A 25,439-nucleotide genomic window follows, 5' to 3' on the forward strand; every position below is an offset into this window, starting at 1 on the left:
TAAACAGAGTTCTTAATCAGTTCCTGGAACCTGAGTGCCTCTTTTCCAATGGTGATTTCAAAAACACATGACCGGTTGGTTCTCTAGGGCTTGGCCTCATCCCTGCCATCAGGTTAACTGCATCATCCTATCCTTGCCTGGCACTCTGGCATTAAAAACCAATCAAGCAAACAACACCAATTATGACAAACCCCTAAGACGATCAGACATATCCACCTAAGAAATGACCTAAATTTCACCTTATTCACAAGATAAAGAAGGGAAGAGATTGTCTCCCACATCTCTCTCATTTTATTACCCCACGTTTTATTTTGTTATTTCACTTCTACCCCACATCTTTGCTGTTTATGCTATCCCAACTTTACCTGTATAAACATAGTGAAGCCCAGAATAAAATGTACCCTTCTCTGCAACCTAGGTTTGTCTCCAAGGGCATAGAGCAGGGGAGAGAAGAAGATTATTCTAGAGACTACTGAGCTTTTCCCTTTGTATCTCTTGTTAAATTTCACACCCAATAGTACCCAATATCACAGGTACATTCAAAGTTAGCCATTCAAAGTACAAAAGGATTTTATTACATGTCCATACTATACCTTTTTGTTCACTTAAAGTGACAGATTTTAACATGTATACTGAACTCAGGTAATAGTGTTCAATTCCCTGTCTAAATACTCCCTTTCACATCTCACACCACTAGGCAGCAGTAATAGTCCAATTCTTTCATTTCCTGGATCGCTTAAAAAGAAAATGTCTATCTACATGTAAGGAAAATGGCATAAAAAGAGAGATGGCCACTATGATGTTAGAGATCTGGACTTGAAAACTAGTTCCTCTGGTTTTCTAATATTAAATGAGATTTCTAATCTTAAATGGAGTTTTGTGGGGTTTTTTTGTTTGTTTGTTTGTTTTTCCTCAAGACTGAGTCCAGCTCTGTCGCCCAGGCTGGAGTACAGTGGCACGATATCGGCTTACTGCAACCTCCACCTCCTGGGTTCAAGTGATTCTCATGTCTCAGCTTCCCAAATAGCTAGGATTACAGGTGCCTGCCACCATGCCCAGCTAATCTTTTTTTTTTTTTTTTTTTTTTTTTTTGTATTTTTAGAAGAGATGGGGTTTCACTGTGTTGGCCAGGCTGGGCTTGAACTCCTCACCTCGTGATCTGCCTGCCTCAGCTCCCCCACATGTATAAAGCCATGTTGTGCTGGAGAATGAGTAGTGGGACCCGCATCTAGGCTCAGAGTGGATTCATTGACCCAAACATCTTCATCTGCCCTGACTTTCTGCTTCCCCCATCTCCTCAGTGTTCCTAGGCTTTTTGAATCTCAATTCCGTTAAGCACTTTCTTTTACACTTCATATTTATGAACTCTCTTTCTGCCAAATTACAAAATGTCTACTGAAGTTCGGTTTCAATCGTGAAATGACCACACTACAGAGAAAGGCAAATTCTGCTTATTCCCAATTTAATAGTAATCAAAATACCAACGTAAAAACACATGGACCTGAAACTTGTTGTATTATTTTTCACATCCATGTAGTCATGCAGTATTTGTTCTGTCATCAATTATCTATGCGGCCTTGATCATGTTATTTCCCCTGACAGCCTCAATTTACTGTGAAAAAAAAAATGATGCTAGCCCAGATGGCTCATGGTTCTTCCAGTAATATAATTATTTTGAGCTAAATTCATGGGGTCTAGAACTACTCCGCTTCCTCAATTCCTCTTTAAAACATCTGTTAAAACGTAGGTAGGGAGACTGGGAATCTGCATCATTCATGACCTGACACTAAACCTAAGAAACTAAGAATTTAGACATTAAACCTTATGCCAGAATCTTAGAGGAATTTCTGAAATTATGATACAACTTTTATGGTAAGTTCCTGCCATGACACTTTTGAGTCAAAACAAACCAAGAACACGTGTAAGGCAAGAAAATCCCTACTGAGAAGCATTAAAATGCTACAATTCAAGCTGAAGAGACAAATGCCTTGAAAACTCAAATAAAAACACCTGTAAAATGTAGTCAATACAGTAAGCACAAAAAATGTTTACTAATAAAATACACGATAAGAAAAATAGAGACAAAAACAGGTTACCTCCCAACACATAATTGTGGTCTCCTAGTCTATTTCATACTATAAAGAACTATGGTTCCTTCAAAAAATGATTGGTCCAACAAAAAAAGTCTAGTATTCTGAGTATCTAAAATTCCTTTCATTACCAAATAAATAAATCAATCAAACTCAGGGAGAGAAAATATAAACAGTTGTTCTTTTTCTTCAAGGGAATTTCTTTACTTTTGGAGAACTATTGAAAACCTTGCTTACATAAGGGAGCTGTGCTGCGCGATTTCTCTCCACGACTTCTCTCATGTTGTCTAAGGTTCCATATTCATAACGACTAAGGTGAAATCCAAGTGCCCAGTAGGAGGGAAGGGCTGGCCGCCCAATAAGCTGAAAGAAATATGTGAAGTGAAAATTAGCAAATACTCTGTTTTTAATAAAAAGTTTTTGAAGCATTGCTTTCAGAGCACCAAACATAGTCCATTTCCCAACGCACTGATTCATTCATGTTAGAATGTTAGTCTATTTTTCCAACCCTTCATAAATGTTTGAGGGTAGGGCCATGTTTGGGGCATCTGTATATTCTCTCCCCTTCTTATAACATAAAAATGCTATACAGCAAGTTTCCATTGCATATATGAAATCTGTTCTTTAATATCTGAAATTTGTAACAGCAGATTTTGTGGGTCACACTTGCACATGAAATTTACTTTTGTAAAATATTTGCTGTTTAAGATTTCCTCAGTCACAATCTTGACATCCTAAGTTTACCTCTAGATATTCTTGAACAACTTGCTCTGGAGTGTTTCCCAAGAACACATAGAAGTCGAGAATGCCCCCAGTGGTGCGGTAAGTGATGGCTGGCGCAGGCTGAAGGACAACCTCTTGAAAGGTTAAAAATGAAGAAAATACAAATCAGAATTGATTACTGAATAGTAACTACCAAGTTTTAAAATAACGCAGGATCACTAACCATGTGAACATGAACAAAGTGACCCTAGTGTCTCACATCTTGAATACCAAGGGACAAACCCTGACCATCCAAGTCCACCCTCACAGCACATGGCAGCCAAGGCATTTTTTCTGCGACAGATTTTAATAATACTGACTGGAGTGTCTTAGTGCCTTGTGCCAGGCCCCAGGCTCTGGGGAAAAAGCAGCCAGGCTCATGAAGGGGTCCAGAATAAGCCACTGTGACATAAAAAAAAATTATTTTGGACTGAAGGCATTTAAGTTACTGAAATCCCTGATGTGCCTAAAAGCATAGCCTCCCAAAAAAACTCAATAAAAAGCAATTGTCATAAATCTGCGCCAAGGAGTACCTCTAATCTTTTCTGAGACAACAGGCACCATTCTCAGACAGACGGTGTCACAAGACTGTCTCATCCTCCCACCTATCTTCTAAGGGCCCATTTATCTTTCCAAAACGTCATTTGTTCTCTCCTAAGCGTCTTTCCTCCTTCCCTTTCACCTATTAATTAAGATGGTATAGAAGCCCCAAGTTCTAATCTCTGCTTTGAGTTACTCATCACTGAGAACTCCTGTGTGTATACGCATTACATGTGTAAAGAAATTCTTTCTTTTCTATTGCTAGTCTACCTTTTTGCCAGTTTAATTTGCAGGCTCCCAAGAATTAACCCTAAGAGGTTAGAGGAAAAGCTTTTCCTCTCTGACTTTCACAACTACAGAACATGTCCCACCACATACCCCATCATTATTGTGAGAATATAATTCAACTAGACATGGACATAACTATCCTCAGTAAATCTCACATCAAACAAAAGCCAAACCAAAAAAAAAAAAAAGTCAGAAATTGTGCCATAAATTCAAAATCCCTCTGTGTGCCAATCACCATTCTCAAAAGTTGTGTCATTACACTGATTTGTATCCAGGAATAAAATGCCTCAAGAAATATTGCAATGTACTCTCTGGTCATAGGAACAACTCATACAGAGTATCTAGGATCTTGTGGCCTTGCCCACTAAGTCTGACTCATCTTATTTTCTGGTTCCTTTCACCTAGCTAAAACTGTACAGTCCTTGTATTATATTATCTCAGTCTATTCTTAGGTTGTTTGGCATTTCAAATACCTTAGGATCATGTAAGATTCTATTAGAATCATCTCAGATTCATCTCTTAGATGTCCTAGAATCATTTTAGATCATTTAGAGTGTTTCTCAGATATCTGTGTTGGAGAATCAGATCTTTATTTTGTTTAATTTCCATTTCACTGCAAGCTGATATTTTCATAAAACAACATGAAAATGAATTACTAGAAAAAGGTTCATGTGTGCATGTGGAGGCTACAGCACTGCTTACTCGCCATTTCTATACTCATCTTACTATAAACCTGAAACAATCTGTGACCCAGTCAGGGACCACACTTTGAGGAGCAATGATTGAATCAATGACTCTCAATTGAGAAGAGGTATCGATCAATACCCTATGTCCACCATCAATCCTGGCAGCTTCTGATACATCTTCTCTTCCCCTGTGGCAATTCATTACCACTGGGATCTACTGACGAAAAGGCTGAGGACGGAGAAGAACACATTGGTGGAAACTATCTCAGAGTAAATTATAGGGAAGGGTTAGCTCCCTCAACTTGATAACAGAAAATATTCCAACAGAGGCCACCAGATTCAGGAAAATCATAAGCTAGGAGAAAATCCCCTACTCATGGCTACCATAGATCAACAGGTAATGAAGTAGGGATAGCACAATTAGATACTCTATATGGCCCTCCCTACACTATGTCTCAGTCACTCTTAAAGGGATCCATTCCTTTTATCATAGTGCTGTAAGAAAGGGACTGAAAATCACTCTTGCGCTTGTTTTTTCCATGAATAGTCCTTTACCCATGGCATTGCTGTTCATCAGAAACACCCCAAAGGACAATCCACTAGCATCTTCAAGACACAGGAAGAATGTCTGCGCACCATACAAATTAGTTCCGTTCTGCAGAAAGATAATTAAAAACCAAAATTTACAACCAAGAAGTCTCAGCACCACACTGTGCGGTTGGTTTAGGAAATCAGTCCTAATCATGCAACGAATTGACAGGAAATTCATGGTCATCAAGACACATTTTTAAAAGATGGGGTCTATATCTAGTTGATGTTAACCAAGTGAACTCGTGTTTTCTTACAGAATGAGCCAGCTATGATCATTCATCCAGAAGGAATGTGAAGGCTGTGATGTTTTTTACAAGGTAAGAGGATAGGAATTTTTAAAACGTAATTCAAAAAAGCTGCCCTCTCAGAGGCCTGTCTTAACCTGACTTAACCTCATCAGCAAAAGCTCCATCAATATGCCTTAATATGAATCAGGTAGCTAGATGGAGCTCTAGTCTAGGCTTGTCTTCGAGACTCCAGAACAGGAGTTCTCAACCTAGACTGCATGCCAGACCAATTAAAACAGAATCCCTGGAGATAGAAGCAGACATAGCTGTTATTTTTTAATTTCCCCAGATAACTCCAACATGTAGTCACATTTGATAACTATTGCTCTGGAAAAGTGTTTCTCAAAATTTGGTGTATCCACAAATTACATGGGCACCTAAATGCAGATTTTTTTTTTTTTTTTTCAGACAGGGTCTCACTCTGTTGCCCAGACTGGAGTGCACTGGCATGATCTTGGCTCACCGCAACCTCCACCTCCCAGGCTCAAGCAATTCTCCTGCCTCAGCCTCCTGAGTAGCTAGCATTACAGGTGCATGCCACTACCACCTGGCTAATTTTGTTTTTGTTTTTGTTTTTTTTGAGACGGAGTCTCGCTTTGTTGCCCAGGCTGGAGTGCAGTGGCACGATCTCAGCTCACTGCAAGCTCCACCTCCCGGGTTCACACCATTCTCCTGCCTCAGCCTCCTGAGTAGCTGGGACTACAAGCACCTGCCACCATGCGCGGCTAGTTTTTTTGCATTTTTAGTAGAGATGGGGTTTCACCAGGTTGATCTTGAACTCCTGACCTCAAATGATCCAACTGCCTCGGCCTCCCAAAGTGTTGGGATTACAGGCATGAGCCACTACTCCTGGCCCTACATGCAGATTTTAATTCAATAGACGGAAGAAGGGGCTGAAAGCCCACCTCTCTCACATGGTGGTTCCCCTGCTACATACACACTTTGAGTAGCAAGGATCTGAGGCTCCTTAATGAAACAATTGTCACCAACTATTCCTAGGTTAAGTTGCTCTGACTCAACAGCTTTTCTACTTTTCTGATAGGCATATGTACAGTACAGAGCCTGAGCTTAAAACTACACAGAGAAGGGATTAGATTCTTCCTCTGTTCTTACAAACTCTTTTTTTTTCCTTTTCTTTTTCTTTTTTTTTTTTTGAGATGGAGTCTCACTCTGTCCCCCAGGCTGGAGAGGAGTGGCGTGATCTCCGCTTACTGCAAGCTCCGCCTCCCAGGGTCAGGCCATTCTTGTTCTTACAAACTCTTTTGTCTTGAGCTATTAATTTGGCTTCTCTGGACCTCGGTTTTGTCTAACAAGAAATTATTATATTTTCTAGACTCTATGGCTAAATAAATATATATATATCTATATATATATACACACACACACATATATATGTGTGTGTATATATACATATATATACATATATATGTGTGTGTGTGTATATATATATAAATTGTTGACTAACAAATTATTGCTGTAATCTCCTTTCATCCATCCATTAATTCTGCTTAGTCAAGAAAGCCCAGCCGGGCACAGTGGCTCACATTTGTAATCCCAGCACTTAGGGGAGACCAAGGCCAGAGGATTGCTTGAGTCCAGGAGTTTGAGATCAGCTTGAATAAAATGGAAAAACCAGTCTCTACAAAAAAATACAAAAAAAATTAGCCAGGCATGGTGACACACACCTTTAGTCTCAGCTACTCCAGACACTGAGGTGGGAGGGTCACCTGAGCCCAGGGAGGTTGAGGCTAAAGTGAGTCATGGTTGCGCCACTGCACTTCAGCCTGGGCAACAGTGAGACCCCATCTCAACAAAAGAGAGAAGAAGAAAAGAAAAAGAAAGGCCCTGAACAATAGAGTATTGCCAAATCCAAAAAACAATATTATTTCAAATTTTAGCAGTCAAAACAAACAAAAGTGGAAATAAAATAAAACAATAACAATAAAACTCTGTCTATTCTTTCACTACCACAATCATTCTTTATACAAAAAATGATTGTTTTAGCTGAGACTTTATCCTATTTTGATAAACCTGGTAAGTCGGTGATTAAAGGAGAACCTAAAAGTATGGTGATCACAATCAACTGTTGTTCAGAGTACAGATATTAATAAGATCTTCTCCATATCTGGTTAGGAAATATATGAAGGAGTTGGCATTTACTGAGCACTTTCCTTCTGGCAGCCATTCTTCTAGATACTTTAAATGTATCAGTTCATTTAATCCCCACCACTACCCTATTGAGACATTACTTCCATTTTATAGATAAGAAACTGAAGACAGAGAGGTAAGTAACACCCAGAACCATGTAACTGGTGAGTAGCAAGACTAGAATTCAAAGCCAGGTATTCTCACTCTAGACTCTTACTCTTAAACACTACACTGTAATACTAGAGGCGACCTTCAAGAATGAGACTATGATATTCAGTGGAAAGGGACCCATCTGAAAGCTTACTCCATTGGGAGTTGTGTCCCTGTTAAATATGGGCCAGGTCTTCCAATTCATATCATGCCGGTACTGCTGGTGCACATGCTCTCCCAGGCCATACACATTAGCACTAGGCAGTCGGGTGGAAAGCTGCAAGAACTGGTTGGCAAACAGGAGGGGCCCAATGCTTGAGTCAAACCTAGACACAGGTGGAGAACAGAAGGATGGGTGAGCAAGCGGTGTGGAGAGAATGTAAGTGCTTGGAAAAGCATCCTTTATATCTCAATGACTCAATAGCCCCCATTCATTCAGTCCCATTTGCCATCCTGTGACATTTTTCTATGGACAACAAAAGATTAGGACTCCTTGAAGAAAGGGACCATGTGCAAATTTCTTACTCCCAGACCAGACAGCCTACCACATGACCAGAACACTATACTTACAATAGGAGATGTTCAGTAAATATTTACTGGTGGACAGCTGATTATATATTATAGATGGAGGGAAATAAAGGGAAAACTAAAGAGAAAAAAAAATGATTGTGCAAACAGAAGAAAGAGAAAGAAAGTCAGAAAACAATATATACTTTAGAAGGTAAAGGGTCTGGTCAGTAATAATTGTCTCACAACCTTCAGGAATATTGTTGAAACACCCCCTTCTCCATGCTTACAGACCTCCCTGTAACCTTCTTACTCTGATCCTTCGATAGGTTTCCAAAACTTACAAAACACGATTGTTGCTTCTTCTGGTCACTTTGATGCTAAATGGCTCTCTGGAGATTTCAACTCGGTAGGTCAAAGAAGCAGCAGCATTTCCACTGAAGGACTGCACATGTTCGTGGGGTACTTCAAACCTGCTACTGGTTTGGTCGGTCAACTGTGCAGAGATAGAAATAGAAGGAAAGCCAAAATAAAAACTTGTCAGAGCTTCCCAATATCCCTACTTACGATACTGGAATCAGGTACTGATCAAACTGACTTCATATCTAAGGTAGATGTACTCATTATGTTACCAAATTCAAAGGGTTCACCTTTGGGCATAAGTTAGTCTTTAGGTAGAGACATACACAGCACATCTGCAAAGATGGATTGAAAGCTGTGATCTCCCTTATTTTATCTTCCTACCACATTCCACATGTTATCTAGAGTAAATAAATGAAAGCCAAACTCACTAGTAAACTGTAATACATATTCAGGAAGCTATCACACTAAATGAAGACTATTCTGTATATGTCTTTAACATACAGGTGCCAATTAATAATGACAGTAGAGAAAAATACCTCCAGTAGCAAATTTTTCTATTTTGTAGTAACTGCGGTCACTGGATAGGGAACAAAAGTCTCTCAAAAAAAACTTTAAAAAAATAAACAAATTACAACCTTAAAGTGGAAACGATTAGATGTCTGATATTCTGCTGTGAGAAGAACATTGTCAACATTGCTTCCGAACACGGGTGAAGAAGGCAGATTTTTCAACAGGGCTGTGAATCCTAACACAGGAGGGAAAAAAAAAAAAAAAAAAAGGTTTTCATAGTTGACTCTGCAAATTCTCAAATAATACCTACACAAAAATTAGGATACATGGGGCTGGGTGTGGTGGCTCACACCTGTAAACCCAGCACTTTGGGAGGCCGAGGTGGGTAGATCACCAGGTCAGGAGTTCGAGACCAGCCTGACCAACATGGTGAAACCCCGTCTTTACTAAAAATGCAAAAATTAGCTGGGAATGGTGGTGCATGCCTGTAATCCCAGCTACTCCGGAGGCTGAGGCAGGAGAATTGCTTCAACCCGGGAGGCAGAGATTGCAGTGAGCCGAGATCACGCCACTGCACTCTAGCCCACACAACAGAGTGAGACTCCGTCTCAAAAAAAAAAAAAAAAAGAAAAAGATTGGGATACATGTCAAAGGGATTGATGAAAAGCCTTTATTTCTCAAAAGAAGGGAAAAGACAGACATATACCCCATCATATGCACATACTATCTTTGGCAGATTATGGCGCTAGATATCACCATTACATTATATAAAAATCTGTCTCTCTTCTATAAAATCTGATTGAAAACCTCCCCCAATAAGCCTAACACTCATACCACAAGCCCATCAGTCATTTGGTGTTAATCAGATTCCCTTTACATTCTCAGAATTGACATACATATACACAATTCCTTCTCAGTCATTTTCATATTGCATTATAGGTGATTATATCCATTGATGCCATCTCCCTAATTAAACGGTAAACCAGGTGAAAGCTGAGACCTTATTGGAACAGTCCATCAGGCCCAGAGCATCTGAAAGGGAAACATGCCTCTTCCTTTCTACTGAGAGCCTCCCTAAAGCGTCACCTTCTGCTATCCCCTAAAATGGTCATCATTATGTTCTGCATTTTTTGGGGGTGGGGTGTGGCTGGATGGAGTCTAGCTCTGTCACCCAGGCTGGAGTGCAGTGTCACGATCTCAGGTCACTGCAACCTCTGCCTCCTGGGTTCAAGCGATTCTCCTGCCTCAGCCTCCTGAGTAGCCAGGACTACAGGTGCATGCCACTACACCCTGCTAATTTTTGTATTTTTAGTAGAGATGGGGTTTTGCCGTGTTGGCCAGGCTGGTCTCAAACTCCTGCCCTCACATGATCCATCCATCTCGGCCTCCCAAAGTGCTGGGATTACAGGTGTGAGTCACTGTGCCCAGCCTATGCTCTGCATTTTAGAGTAAGAGGAAGAAGAGGGGCTACTCACTCCATGAACACTTATATTGACTTTCACAACATGTTTATAAAATTGGAATTATTTTCATTTCATAAAAATAGCACAAAATTAGAGTTAGAAGTAGTCTGAGAGGTTAGTGATTTCAAATCCCCCACTTTAAAAGGGATAAACTTGAAAACAAAAATGATCAATGATTATTGCACAGTCATGAAGGTCCATAATGGGGAAGCTGGAAAGAGGACATGGCCCCTCAACTCCCAAGGCAGAGAATAATTCTTCCTTGGTGCCCAAATAGATTCTAGTCCTTGATTAAGAGCAGTGCCTACCTTCTGTCACATGTGGTTATGTGGTCCCACAGAGCAGAACTCTGCAGGCTGCCCCAGCTCTCCTCTGGGGGACACAGAGTCATCCTCCAGAGGGTCTGGACCTCCTGCATTGTGGCAGACTATGGCTTACCTGCATTTGTGTTTACAAGGTCGCCCTCCATGTGGTAGCTATGATTCTTGGAATAGTAGCACCAGGGAACACTTACAGCTCCCTGGGGATTCCAGCAACAGCCACGTTGGTCACATGTGGCCTGAAACAACAGGTTAGTCAAAGAAGCTCCATTTAGTCGTAGAACACAATCATTTATAAAGCATAAAACATCTAATCTGAGACTATGGTATCAAGAACTTCATTTACAAATAAGGCAACTGATATTTAGATAAATTGTGCCATATACCAAGAAATGGCAAAGCTTCTACCTATAACCAATTTTTCTGACCAGTGTCCTTCCTATGTAACAGTATGGGAAGCAAAATGCATTTTGTATCTTTTATCACAAAAAAAACTCACAAACATATTTAAAGAGTCTAAACAATAATATAATTATATCACCAGTAATCCAAAATTACAAATGGAGCTTCATTTATATTTGCTTTGACTTTTAAAAATAAGACTTTGCAATCAATTCTATTCTGAAGCTTTCAAATCAAACTGATGTTGTTTTGACTTTTAAATATATGCCTTACATTCATGTGGATTATACATATGTGAGATATATGACATGTATACAGTCCCTCAACTCCTCCAGAGGCAGAAAGTAGTCCTTCTTGACACCCAAATAGATTCTTACTTAAGAAAGGTATGTGCCTTCTAACATAATTAATGACTGAATCAAGTGGAGGCCAAAATGAAGATAGTTTCTTTCTCACACCAACTAATTTGGGAGAAGCAACCAGGTTAAACACAAAAAAGAACAAAGAAGTCTCTCCTCTTGAGTGCGCACTGAATCAAGTGATTTGCAAGTAATAGAAACCAGAGAAAATAACACGATGTTGCTTTCAAGATTAGATCACAGAAAGATTGAAGCTTCTGTCTTGCTTGCTCTCTTTCACTTTCACTGTTGGAGTCCTCGTTCTGGAAGAGGCAAGTTGTCATACTGTGGAGGGGCTCACATGGCAAGGAACTGAGGGAGGTCTCCAGCTAGCAGCCCACAAGGAACTGAGGTTCTCAGTCCAACAACACCTGAAGAGCTGAATTCTGCCAACAACTGCATGAGTGAGCTTGAAAACAATCATCCCATAGTCCTGGAAGACACCTTGACTACAGCCTTCCAAGAGACACTGAGCCAGAGGCACCTAGCTAAGCCACGGTCAGATGTCTGACTACAGAAGCTGTGAGTAAATATTTGTCATATTAGGCCATTAAATTTTGGTATAGTTTATTACACAGCAATAGATAACTAATACCTCCTGCCAGGTCATTTTACAGATGAATTACCTTTGGCCCAGAGTGGTAAAGCTTCTCCAAGGTACAGTGACCTGCCAAAGGTTACTCAGCTATTGAAAAGGCAAGAACATAACTTAGTTCTCTTACTATCCATTTCTTTTTTTTTCTATACTCTGGGTTGAGTATCTCTAAGCACACTTTCATGAGAATACAGCCTTGCAAATGGTAAGAAAAAATGTTTTGCTTAGTTATACGAACAATGAAATTTAATCAAATGCTATTTTTTACACTAATAGCCAATATGAGGGATAAACAATGATGTCCATACGTGGTTTATACTGCTGTAAGATCAGGTTCCACTGTGAACTCAACCTCAATCCACAGTTTTGTCTTTGTTCTTGTAAAACCCACTCAGATGAAACCTCAGCATAAAAAGAAAAAAGTGTTGAAAGGGAGGGTGTTAAGCATAACAGTTTTTGTATACAGCCTGGAGTTTAATAATTTTCCCATTAAACTGGAAAGGACAAAGATCAGAGTGGCCAAAAGAGCAAGGAATGCAAACAGTCTTTGTTGGCCAAGTCAAAAACGCCAGCTTCCACAGTAGAGCTGAGTCATTGCAAGAAGTGGGAAGAGACATGGAGCAAGACCCACATAATAAGAGAAAACAAAGTATATAAAACCTAGGAAAATAGATTTTAGAAAGAAACTATGGAAAATGATGGCATGCATAGAATTAGGGCACACAAAGAAATTAGGCCCAGGACAAAAAATGCCCCTTTAAGTTGGATATGAGAATTAAATATTTAAGGGAAACTGGCAAAATAACATAGAATGTGTAACTACCAAAACAGTACTGAAGCAAAATTGTCGGAGTTGGGGGGAGTGTGGAAATCCTCGATCCAAATAGTTAAGAAAAAAGACAAGTTTATGAAGGAGTGGGGGTGGGGACTAGCACATAAACAGAATGAAGAGAAAGCACAAAATGAGACCTTAGAAAGAATGTTCTATTCCTGCTCCCTGCCATCAATGGGATCTTTCAACTCTGAGTTCTGGAATTGGGGATAAAAGACTTCATCAAGGAAGTGGAAAGGATTTTAGAATTCAAAGGTTCAGAATAAGTGTAGAGAGTTGTCTTTAAAATCTGCATAGAATTCTGTGAAGAAACTCATTGGTAGCTTGATGGGGATGGCATTGAATCTATAAATAACCTTGGGCAGTATGGCCATTTTCACGATATTGATTCTTCCTATCCATGAGCATGGTATGTTCTTCCATTTGTTTGTGTCCTCTTTTATTTCACTGAGCAGTGGTTTGTAGTTCTCCTTGAAGAGGTCTTTTACATCCCTTGTAAGTTGGATTCCTAGGTATTTTATTCTCTTTGAAGCTACAGAATGGGAGAAAATTTTTGCAATCTACTCATCTGACAAAGGGCTAATATCCAGAACCTACAAAGAACTCAAACAAATTTACAAGAAAAAAACAAACAACCCCATCAAAAAGTGGGCAAAGGATATGAACAGACATTTCTCAAAAGAAGACATTCATACAGCCAACAGACACATGAAAAAATGCTCATCATCACTGGCCATCAGAGAAATGCAAATCAAAACCACAATGAGATACCATCTCACACCAGTCAGAATGGCGATCATTAAAAAGTCAGGAAACAACAGGTGCTGGAGAGGATGTGGAGAAATAGGAACACTTTTACACTGTTGGTGGGATTGTAAACTAGTTCAACCATTATGGAAAACAGTATGGCGATTCCTCAAGGATCTAGAACTAGATGTGCCATATGACCCAGCCATCCCATTACTGGGTATATACCCAAAGGATTATAAATCATGCTGCTATAAAGACACATGCACACGTATGTTTATTGCGGCACTATTCACAATAGCAAAGACTTGGAATCAACCCAAATGTCCATCAGTGACAGACTGGATTAAGAAAATGTGGCACATATACACCATGGAATACTATGTAGCCATAAAAAAGGATGAGTTTGTATCCTTTGTAGGGACATGGATGCAGCTGGAAACCATCATTCTCAGCAAACTATCGCAAGAACAGAAAACCAAACACCGCATGTTCTCACTCATAGGTGGGAACTGAACAATGAGATCACTTGGACTCAGGAAGGGGAACATCACACACTGGGGCCTATCATGGGGATGGGGGAGGGGGGAGGGATTGCATTGGGAGTTATACCTGATGTAAATGACGAGTTGATGGGTGCTGACGAGTTGATGGCTGCAGCACAGCAACATGGCACAAGTACACATATGTAACAAACCTGCACGTTATGCACATGTACCCTAGAACTTAAAGTATAATAATAATAAAAAATAATTAAAAAAATTAAAAAAAACAAAAACAAAAACAAAACAAAAAATCTGCATAGAAGTATAGCCTAAGTGAACCCATAGAGGCACAGAGGTAGGGTCTTAGATGATAGAAGACAGTGTTTGAACTTGACTCAACATACAGTAATAAACCACTATATGTACTGGAGTTGGGTAGAAATAACAACAAAAGTTGGATGTAAAAAAGAGCAATTCTAATCTCTCATGTAACGGAATGGATGGGAGAAATGGAATTCAGAAGGGATGCCAGGGGGCACCTGGAGCAACCCAAGCATGAGGAAATGATGATCTAGGGATGGCAGAGAGAATGGAAATGAAATGCCTCTTCTGGAAAATATTGTTAAGGAAAATATTTTAAAATACATGAAATACTGGCCAAAGGGATAGAAGGGATGAGCCAAGCAGAAGTTCTGCTCTTTCTGCCTCAAGAACTAGAAGCTTAATAGAATTACTAACAGAAATCTGGTAGCTGAGAAGGAAAAGCAGATTTGGTGAGGAGGTAATGAGTTCAGCTGATGTGACAGGAAGGGATTCAATGAAGATGCTCTCTAACCAGTTTCAAGCCGAGAACTAAAGATATGAACTACAGTTAGATAATTGAGTGATCTTTTTTTCTAAGATCCATGAAGGGGACTCCTAGAGTCCATTCTCTCGACAAAGAAGAGTCTCCCAAGAGTACTCAGGGTGTCAGGGTGGCTTGATACATTACTTCCTTCTGTACTGGAAAAGGATTCCCTCCCGTAATTGGTAGAATGAAACAATGGTATTTACAACAAGAACCATCTGCAGAGAAAGTTATTCTTTTAGTTCTTTTACATATAATCTTGGAGGACAGATGATAAGAATGAAAAAATTATATGGGAATGGCTTCAACACCAGAACATTCTGCCTACCCTATCTGTTGTGTTCATAACTTCTTCCCACCATCCTCTTTCAGCTATATTCCCTTTAATGTGAACGTCATACAAACACATCACTATCCATAGCCTCAGCTCTTAACAACAATCTGGATCAGCATACAGCTCTCAGGATTCGTGAAACATACAACAAAAGGCCTAAGATGTACCCTCTATAAGAAAATGAATCATTGAAAGTGCCAGTATTTCTCTCTGGCTGAGCAAAAAAGGAGCATGCCAATTAATACACGCCAAGGTCATGGAGTAATTCAGTTGGGTATGACATGTAGAAAAGCCAAAGATCATTTATTGAACTTCAATCTTGATACCATAGTACTTATCAAAAGATCTTACAATAAAGCACCAAAGAACCATTACTATGGCTGTATCTGAAGTTCACCAATACCCAATAACAAGATGGAGTGTTGCAGTAGCGTGACATACGGAGAATGTGATAATCTAGGTGAGCTTCCAAGTAATTAGTGAGCTATTGAGTACAGCCCAATTGAGCTATTGAGTAACTTGCAAAATATGACAGGGAAAGTAAATGCGTGTGCATCAGCTTTCTGTAAGTTTCGCACAACAAACATAGGGTGTGGGCAAAGTACTTTATAATCATCATAATTAGCTGGACTTCAGCCGATAATCTAGAAACACTGGGCTAAAGTAAATACCCAGATGTCTGCACTATCTTTAATCTGGCATTAATTACCTTATAGCATAAGGTAATTCCAAAACATAGCCCTTGAAACTTTGCCCTTATTTTAAATAATGCTTTGTGCACACGTACGAATTTTTACTGTAGATCCCAGATGAGCTTTGGAAATTCTGAAAGGAGAAGGAGAGACATACAGGGCAAGAACAGAGGCAGAAAGAACTAGTAATCATGTAGTGTTACCATATAAAAGACAAATACATTTTTAGTAAGTAAAACCAAAATCTTTCATGGGACACACTTATACTAAAACTGGATTCATTGTTTTTCTGAAATTTGAATTTGGCTGGGCAATCACACTTTTATTTGCTGAATCTGGCAACCCAAGGGAATATTCCAGGTCTTCCTTTCCCAAAGCCGCACTGTCATACAAGCATGGACAAAGGTTAATTTGCCTGAGCGGGTAATGGCTGCAACGTAAACACCTCTCTTGAGAGTCACTAATGAAGAAAACCAAAACAAAACGAAAACAAACAAAAAAACTATCAAGTTGCATAAATTCTGAAATGGAAACAAAATTCATAACTCAAACCTTTGTTGGTGGCTGGTCAGGGATGCAATTAATTCGTTCCAATTCATTTACCACAGGACATTCAGCAGAAACAGGAGTGGTACCAGTTGTTCCAGGATCTAGGGGACCCGTTGTCCTAGGATGCGTGGAACCAGTTGTTCCAGGATCTGGGGGACCAGTTGTCCTAGACTGCGTGGAAGTGGTTGTTCCAGGATCTGGGGTACCAGTTGTCCCGGGATCTGGGGCTATATCAAAAGCAAACATAAAATGACCATTAAACAAATTTAATTTCACAGACATTCAATAGTTCTCAGCACCTCCAATTAACTCCACTACTGAGTGGGCTTCACTCTGATGACCTCAAAATTTATGCATTCACTTTATAAAATGTCACTTTGTTCCTGCTGACTGTATTTACCTCTGTGTGTCTCTACATCATCTCCTTCTACTCCCAACTCCATCCCCTACAAGATGGTATGTGTAAGAATAAGCACTCCACCTTTAGACTAGAAGCTCATGAAGTTGGGGACCACCCTTCCTTTAGTCTGGGGGTCAGTAACTATGGCCTTCAGGCCAAATTAAGTCAAAGCCTGTTTTACAAACAAAGTATTACTGGAAAATTACACACATGCACATTACATGTTATACACATTACATACTCATTTATTTTTAGCTGCTTTGTGCTACAAGGGCAAACTTAAGTCATATGGCAGAGTCTGTATGGCTCACAAAATCTAAAACATTTACTATCTGGTCCTTTACAGTAAAGTCTGCAGACCTCTGATCTGATTCTTTACTTCCAACCCCAGCAGCAAGGGCACACAGAACATGTGCAGTACAAGCGCCATCCTAGTCACAGTAACCTTAACTTTGCTTGCTCAGTCAACAGCCCATCCCCAGGACAAAGAATGCTTCTGAGCAACATCATTCTTCTGTAAATACAAAGTCCTATATGACAAAAGATGTAAAGGGAGCCCACCAGTCTAAAAACTGACAGCTAGGACTTACCTAAGGGCTGGAGAACTTTGATTTCAGATTTAAAAATCAGTAAATTAGAAAAGGTGTTTTTATTGTATCCTAAAATAAGGAGGTGAGCTTTCTTGAAGGTGTTCTACAATAATTAATAATGACATTAAGACAAAACAGTTAGTCTTTTGATTGGTTTTCCTTTCATTCGGGGTTTCAGATTCAAATTGTGCCAATGTCTGCACAACGGTTTTAGTTACATCTTTAGAATCACATAATTTTAAGAGTTGAGCAACCTTTGAGACTTTTTTCTATAAAAAGTAGAAATTGTTGTAACAAGGGATGGGGTAGGAGGGGCAGAGAAGCCACAGGTTAACCCTTGATTGCCTGGTTCTCCTAGGAAGTTGCTCCTAGATGAATCAGATAAGAAACCATGGATAACTCTGCATAATCCAGCTCCTTTTGGGGATATAAAAATTCAATAAACAAAAAAACTTTGATTAGATGAGGGTCTTCAGAATGAAAAATATGTATTATGAAAAAATGATGTAGAAATTTCAAATATTTTTGGTACTAAAATAAACTCACAGTAGATTGTTACAATGTGTCTGAACAGGACTTAGCTTGAGGAACTAGGAAAGATAAGGCATCAGTTTGAAAAGAGTGCCTATCAGAGCAACACAAATTCTGCTAAAATTGAAGCAAGAACAAACATCAAACTCATGATGAAGCTTGGGTGGAAAAATGGTGAAATCACTGATACTTACAAAAAGTTTATGGGGACAATGCCCCCAAAGAAATCAACAGTTTATAAAGGAATAACTCATTTTAAGAAGGGCCAATACAATATTGAAGATGAAGCCCACAGCAGCAGACCATCCACATCCATTTGTGAAGATAAAAATTAATTTTGTCATGCCCTAATGAAGAGGACTGACAAACAACAGCAGAAACAATAGTCAAAACCATGGATGTCTCAAGCGGTTCAGCTTACAGAGTTCTGACTGAAAAAATGAAAGTTGAGCACACTTTCTACTCTACGGACACCAAAGTTGTTGCACCCATATCAGCTGCAAACGAGAGGAGAACCTTAAATGGAAATTTTAAACAAGTGGGGATCAAGATTCTGAAGTATTTCTTTCAAGAGTTGTAACAGGAGATGGAACATGGCTTTACCAGTGCGAGCCTTAAGACAAAGCACAAGGCAATGGCTCCCAAGAGGGGAAAGTGGCCCAGTCACAGCAAAAGCGGACCAGCCAAGAGCAAAGGTCATGCAACAGTTTTTTGAGATGCTCAAGGCATTTTCCTTGTTGACTTTCTGGAAGGCCAAAGAGCAGTAACATCTACTTATTATGAGAGTGCTTTGAGAAAGTTAGCCAAAGCTTTAGCAGAAAAAGCGCCCAGGAAAGCTTCACAGAGAGTCCTTCTCCACCACCACAAAGCTCCTGCTCATTTCGTCATCAAACAAAGGCAATTTTGCAAGAGTTTTGATGGGAAATCCACCTTATGGTTCTTATTTGGCTCCTTTTGACTTCTTTTAGTTTCCTAATCTTAAAAAAATCTATAAAGGGCACTCATTTTTTTCAGTTAATAATGTAAAAAAGACTGCATTAAAAAGGTTAAATTCCTAGGACCCTTAGTTCTTATGGATGGACTAAATGGCTGGTATCATCTTTTACAAAAGTGTCCTGAACTTGATGGAGTTTACATTGAGAAATAAAGTTTATTGTTTTTATTTTTATCTTTCTGTCTTTCTATTTCTATATTTCTATTTTTCCACAAACTTTTTGAAGTCTCTTATATACTCATTTGCTTGCCTTTCACATAAGGGTATTGTTAATTACCATTCTTAGCAGAATTAGAGCTATTTAAGGAAATTTGGCAAATGTATTTAAAATGTCAATCATGGAATCCTGCAATGCATTAATTGCTAAATCAAAGTATCACAACTTAAACCTACAATGAATATCTACTGAGCTGCCCAAAACATGTAGAACACACACATATAACAGCCCCCGCAACAAACACACACACACGAGCATGAAAGCATTACTTTCCTGCCATTGATGAAGATTTGCTCTAATAAAAACAACACATGGAGAGAGCCCCAGAGTTACTTCTTACCTGTTGATTTCAATGACTCCTTGGCTAAAAGCACAATTAGAACAATACTGATGATAAACAACACGAGCAGAAGAACACTGAGCACAATCTCCAAAGTAGTAAATTTTTTCAGCTTCTTTCTTGCCATCTCTAAAAAGTAAAAGAAAACAATTTTAGATGTGAATTTGATTTACTATATAACTAGTAAGATTTTTTTTTTTTTTTTTTTTTTTTTTTTTTTTTTTTTGAGAGGGAGTCTCGCTCTGTCGCCCAGGCTGGAGTGCAGTGGCGCGATCTCGGCTCACTGCAAGCTCCGCCTCCCGGGTTCACACCATTCTCCTGCCTCAGCCTCCTGAGTAGCTGGGACTACAGGTGCCCGCCACCGCGCCCGGCTAATTTTTTGTATTTTTAGTAGAGACGGGGTTTCACTGTGGTCTCGATCTCCTGACCTTGTGATCCGCCCGCCTCGGCCTCCCAAAGTGCTGGGATTACAGGCGTGAGCCACCACGCCCGGCCAACTAGTAAGATTTTTAATGGAAAAGCTCAAATGTATGCAATGGATACTATAACAAGCCTCCCAAGCCCCCATTATCTAAATTAAAAAATTATCAACTCATGGGCAATTCATTCTGTCTTTATTCTGGTCCACTTTTCTCCCTACCCCGAATTACTCTGAAGCAAATCTCAGGTCTCATGTCTTTTAATCTAAAAATACTCAGCATGTTTCTTTAAAAGATAAGAAATCTTGCAAAAGGCAAAATATTATCACACCTAACATATGTTTAGCATTTTTCCATGTTTTTTGGCCACTTGTATGCCTTTTTTTGGAAAAATATCTGTTCATGTCCTTTGCCCACTTTTTAATGGGGTTATGTGTTTGTTTGTTTGTTTTTTCCTGTTGAGTTGTTTGAGTTACTTATAGATTCTGGATATTAGCCCTTTGTCAGATACATTGTTTGCAAATATTTTATCCCACTCTGTAGGTTGTCTGTTTACTCTATTTTATTTTTTTTACTGTGCAGAAGCTTTTTAGTTTAATTAAGTATCCTATTGTCTAATTTTGTTTCTGTTGTGGTTTCTTTTGAGGACTTGGTCATAAATTCTCTGCCTAGGCCAATGTTCAGAGAGATTTTCCTAGGTTTTTCTTCCAGGAATTTTATAGTTTCAGGTCTTACATTTAAGTCTTTAATCCATCTTGAGTTAATTTTTGTACATGGTGAGAGATTTCATTCTTCTGCAGATGACATTCCAGTGTTCCCAGTACCATTTATTGAATAGGGAGTCCTTTCGCCAGTGCATATTTTTGTCAAGAATCAGTTGATTGTAGGTATGTGGCTATATTTCTGAGTTCTCTGTTCTTTTTTACTGATTTATATGTTTATTTCTATACCAGTACTGTGCTGTTTCGGTTACTATAGTCTTTTAGAGTAATTTGAAGTCAGGTAATGTGATACCTCCAGCTTTATTCTTTTTGCTTAGGATTACTTGGGCTACTTACACTCTTTCAGGGTTCCATATGAATCTTAGGATTGTTTTTTCTAAACCTGTGAAGAATAATGTTGGTAATTTGATAACAATTGCACTGAATCTGTAGATTGCTTTGGGCAGTATGGTCATTTTGATGATACCGATTCCTCCAATCCTTGAGCATGGGATGTTTTCCAATTTGTGTCTTCTACAATTTCTTTCAGCAGTGTTTTATAGTTGTCTGTAGACATCCTTGAACCTCCTTAGTCAAATGTATTACTAGGTATTTTATTTTATTTTATTTTATTGTAAATGGGATTGAGTTCTTGATTTGGTTCTCAGCTTGATTGTTATTGGTGTATGGAAATGCTACTAATTTTTGTACATTAATTTTGTGTCCTGAAACTTTACTGAAGTCATTTATTAAATCTAGGAGTCTTTTGGAGGGTTTAGAGTTTTCTAGGTATAAGATTATATCATCAGTAAACAGAGGTAATTTGACTTCCTCTTTTCCAGTTTGGATGCATGTTATTTTCTTCTATTGCCTGATTGCTGTAGCTAGGACTTCCAGTACTAAGTTGAATATGAGTGGTGACAATGGGTGTCCTTGTCTTGTCTCCATTTAGGGGGAATGCTTTCAATCATACTGAACTTTTCCTTGCTCAGTATGATTTTGGCTATGGGTTTTTCATATATGGCTTTCACTATTTTGAGGTATGGTCCTTCTACCCCAAGGTTGTTAGGGGTTTTTATATGAAGGAATGCTGGATTTTATCAAACACTTTTTCTACATCTATTAATATGATCATATGGGTTTTGTTTTTAATTCTGTTTGTGTGATGAATCACATTTATAGAATTGTGCATGTTGAACTATCCTTGCATATCTGTAATAAAACTCACTGATCGTGGTGTATTATCTTTTCCACGTGCTGTTGGATTCAGTATGTTAGTATTTTGTCAAGAATGTTTGAATCTATGTTAATAAGGGATATTGGTCTGTAGTTTTATTCTTTTGTTGTGTCTTTGTCTGGCTTTGTTATCAGGGTGATGTTGGCTTCAATATTAGTTTTTAAAAGTAATTTTCAAGTGAGTCACAGAAATCTCACACTATTCTATTTCTTCCTTTCACAAAAGACACATGTGCTAAACATTTCATTAGTGTCTTATTTTTTTTTATTCTATCCCAAGTTCTTCTCGGAAGAGAGGGCAGTGCTAAATAGAGCACGAGAATCCCTGAGCTCGATTTCCAACCCTACCATTTTTTGCTGTGGTAGCTGTAACAATTTATGTAATACTCTTGAGTCTCAATTTTCCTATCTGTAAAATGAAACTACAATTTCTTCTGTTATTATTATCTATTGCCAGCTTCTTATTGTGGAAATCAAATAAAAATATTCTAAGTCATAAAGCATAGGTCTCATTATATTATTATTTACCAAAGAGAAGACAGGTAGTGGGTCCTGGGTAAGAAACAGAATGTTTCTACAAAATATGTCAGTCCTACTTTCCCTGAGTATGGCACCACACCCGACTTGGTGTTCTGGTAGAGCAGCTGATGAACAATGCTGACTGCTGTCCTGGTTCACTTGCTCTGGTATGACCCCCATTAAGTGCTTTATGGCCCCATGTGTTGAATGACTCATGCATTGCCTGGGACATAAGTGTAGAAAGCCAGGAAGAGGAGCCATAGCTACAGTCTTGCCTATACAAGACCTACTTTCCCCACCAACCCACCAACACTTGCTTTCCCAGGCTGCCTTGTAAATCATACTCTCTTTACTCAAAAAGAACATCCCCTTTCTTCTCCTGTGAGGTCTTAGTTCATGACTCCCTAAATCAGGAATTGTTTGATATTCCCTTGCAATCTCATTCTCCACCCAATCAACGTTTCCTCCCATATTCTCTTCAGTAGGAAGCAGTCTTCCTTAGTCATTTATCCAAGGACTGGTTGAATAAGAGGACTTACTTCTTATACATTGATAAGAAACTGCTATTAGTCAACATAATGCCCTCTTACTATGCAAAAGGAAATGGAGCTGTGAAAGCAACCTTTCTCTACAACAAGGATTGCCTTGTGTTTTCTAGAATAAATTACTCCAATTCTAGTCTTTCTTACCATGACTGTCTCCACTATCTCACATTCCAAAGAGCTTCATAAGAAATCCTATAAAATTAAACTTGCTTGTTAAATTCCATAAAGATTAATAACCTCTCATGCCTGGTGTAATTAAATGAACTAATAAAGCAAAGAGTGATCTTATGTTCACTAATAAGAAGAGGAGTTAGAATGTCTATCCAAGTGACCATGTCTCCTGTTTGGTAGATGCTAATAGTTGTAAGATGTGAGATTGCTTTTTATAACAATATTTAATTTTTTTTCAAATGTTTATTAACACACTATGTTAGACACTATGAAGAAACACCCACCCATTGCTGGTCAAACTATAAATACCCTATGCTCAATGAAGACTCAGCAAAAACTATTAAAATTACTCATGCCCATTACCCAGCAATTGCATTTATAGAAATTCATACCATAAATACACTTACACATTTGGGAATCAATGTATATACAAATAAAGGTTTTCCATCACAGTATTGCATGTAATAGCAAAAGATTGAGGACAGTATAAATATCCATAGAGACAGTACTCAGTAAATATGTGAAGTAAAATATAATTCAATGTTACTTAAAATCATGACATAGCAGGTGTTTTTAATTTCACAAATTATTTGATACTCCTCTCTTGAAGAGGTAGGCCAAGTCCCCACCACCCCCCGCTTTGAGGATGAGCTGGACTTAGTGACTCACTCTCAACAGATAGGATATGGAGAAGGGATAGCATCTAACTTTCAAGACTAGGCTTTACAGCTTCTTCCTTGCTCTTTCTCTTGGATCATTTCCTGAAGAAAACAGTTGCCATGCCATCATAAATTCAAGCAGGACTATGGAAATTTCTAGCAAACAACTGAGGTCTTTTGCTAAGAGCCATCTGAGTGAGCTCCCTTGAAAGCAGGCCTCTATCCCCATTCAAGCCTTCACATGACTGCAGTCCTGGCTGACATCTCGGCCAGACTCATGAGAGACCCTGAATCAGCACCACTCAGCTAACCCACTCCCATATTTCTGTCCTGCATAAATTGGGAGATAATAAATGTTTGTTGTTTTAAACTACAAAATTGTAAGGTAATTTGTTACCCTGCAATAGATAACTAATATGCATAGGTAAATATGACTTTTTAATAAAATATCATTAACATTTTTTTAAAAACTTGCTCTTTATCAATAGTCCTTTTGCGCCATATATTCAAATATGGTTACTTGCTCTACGGAACAATAATATCTATTTTCTAGCTATAAAAGAGAAAGGTTTCCTTAAACCTTAAAAAAAACTCCAGCATTATCGGATTGACCTTACTTCCTGCATTATAGAACCCTTGATGGTGAAGCTTCCTATCTCAATTAGAAATGCAATTGAAGAAAAACTAAGATCAAGAAAAATGGCAAGAGGCAAATAAAAAAGGAAATAATTTAAATAGGGTTAAGTGCTTTTAAAAATGTTTTTTTAAAAACCGCTACTTGGCAATCTGTCCTTAATCTCTGACTATTATTTTTATAGGACAAATATATAATTATGCAATTTTAATGCTAATGATAATAATGGTTAACAGTGATTGAGCAGATATTCTAAGAGGCTTCCATAATTTGTCACATGCAATTTTTATAACAACTGCAAGTTGATTATGGCTACTATCCTCACTTGCAGATGAAAAAATTAAGCTTCAGAAACATCAAATAACCTGCCTGATGTCATACAGCTGATAAGGAGCAAAGCCCCAATTTGAACACCTGCCCTTTGGACTCCACAGCCATGGCTTTCAACCGTTACTCTATAGTCTATGCTATAATGCTCCACAGTGTACACCAGCTTGGGCTTTCTGTGAGATTGTAGTTTTATCAAATAAAACCACATTAAGTTTATGGCCCATAGCACTGTTTTAAATTACCTGGGAGACCTAGAAGAAGCTACTGATGTGCCTTATGTGCCACGTTCATTCATCATTATCTAAGCTATATCTCTGGAAGAAAGAAATCTGCTTGCAGTTTATTTATTCATTCATGAATTATTTATTAAGTCCCTACAATGTGCCAAGCATTCTTTCAAACACTGGCTATACAACAATGAACAAAACAGATAAAAATCCCTGCCCTCGTGATTCTTACATTCCCACAAGTAGAAAAAAGAGACAATAAACAAAATAAATAAATATACAATAGGTTATACTGTATAAGTATATGGAGAAAAAGTGGGAGATAAATGAGGAATGTTGG

General features: G+C 38.6%; 1 protein-coding gene across 39 annotated transcripts in view; it reads right to left on the reverse strand.

Moving 5' to 3' along the window:
- Positions 1-25,439, reverse strand: part of MGAM (maltase-glucoamylase) — a 273,176-nt gene that overhangs the window by 242,066 nt on the left and 5,671 nt on the right. For all 39 annotated transcript variants that reach the window (XM_050782185.1, XM_050782190.1, XM_050782206.1 and 36 more), the window contains exons 2-10: positions 19,659-19,787; positions 16,590-16,813; positions 10,824-10,944; positions 9,048-9,157; positions 8,394-8,545; positions 7,697-7,868; positions 4,922-5,021; positions 2,835-2,947; positions 2,328-2,453 (exon numbers count right to left, since the gene is read on the reverse strand). In XM_050782185.1, coding sequence (XP_050638142.1) covers positions 2,328-2,453; positions 2,835-2,947; positions 4,922-5,021; positions 7,697-7,868; positions 8,394-8,545; positions 9,048-9,157; positions 10,824-10,944; positions 16,590-16,813; positions 19,659-19,785 — 1,245 coding nt within the window. In that variant the 5' untranslated portion in view covers positions 19,786-19,787. The remainder of the gene's footprint in view (positions 1-2,327; positions 2,454-2,834; positions 2,948-4,921; positions 5,022-7,696; positions 7,869-8,393; positions 8,546-9,047; positions 9,158-10,823; positions 10,945-16,589; positions 16,814-19,658; positions 19,788-25,439) is intronic.

Source organism: Macaca thibetana, chromosome 3 (assembly GCF_024542745.1).
Source record: "Macaca thibetana thibetana isolate TM-01 chromosome 3, ASM2454274v1, whole genome shotgun sequence".
Lineage (NCBI taxonomy): Eukaryota > Metazoa > Chordata > Mammalia > Primates > Cercopithecidae > Macaca > Macaca thibetana.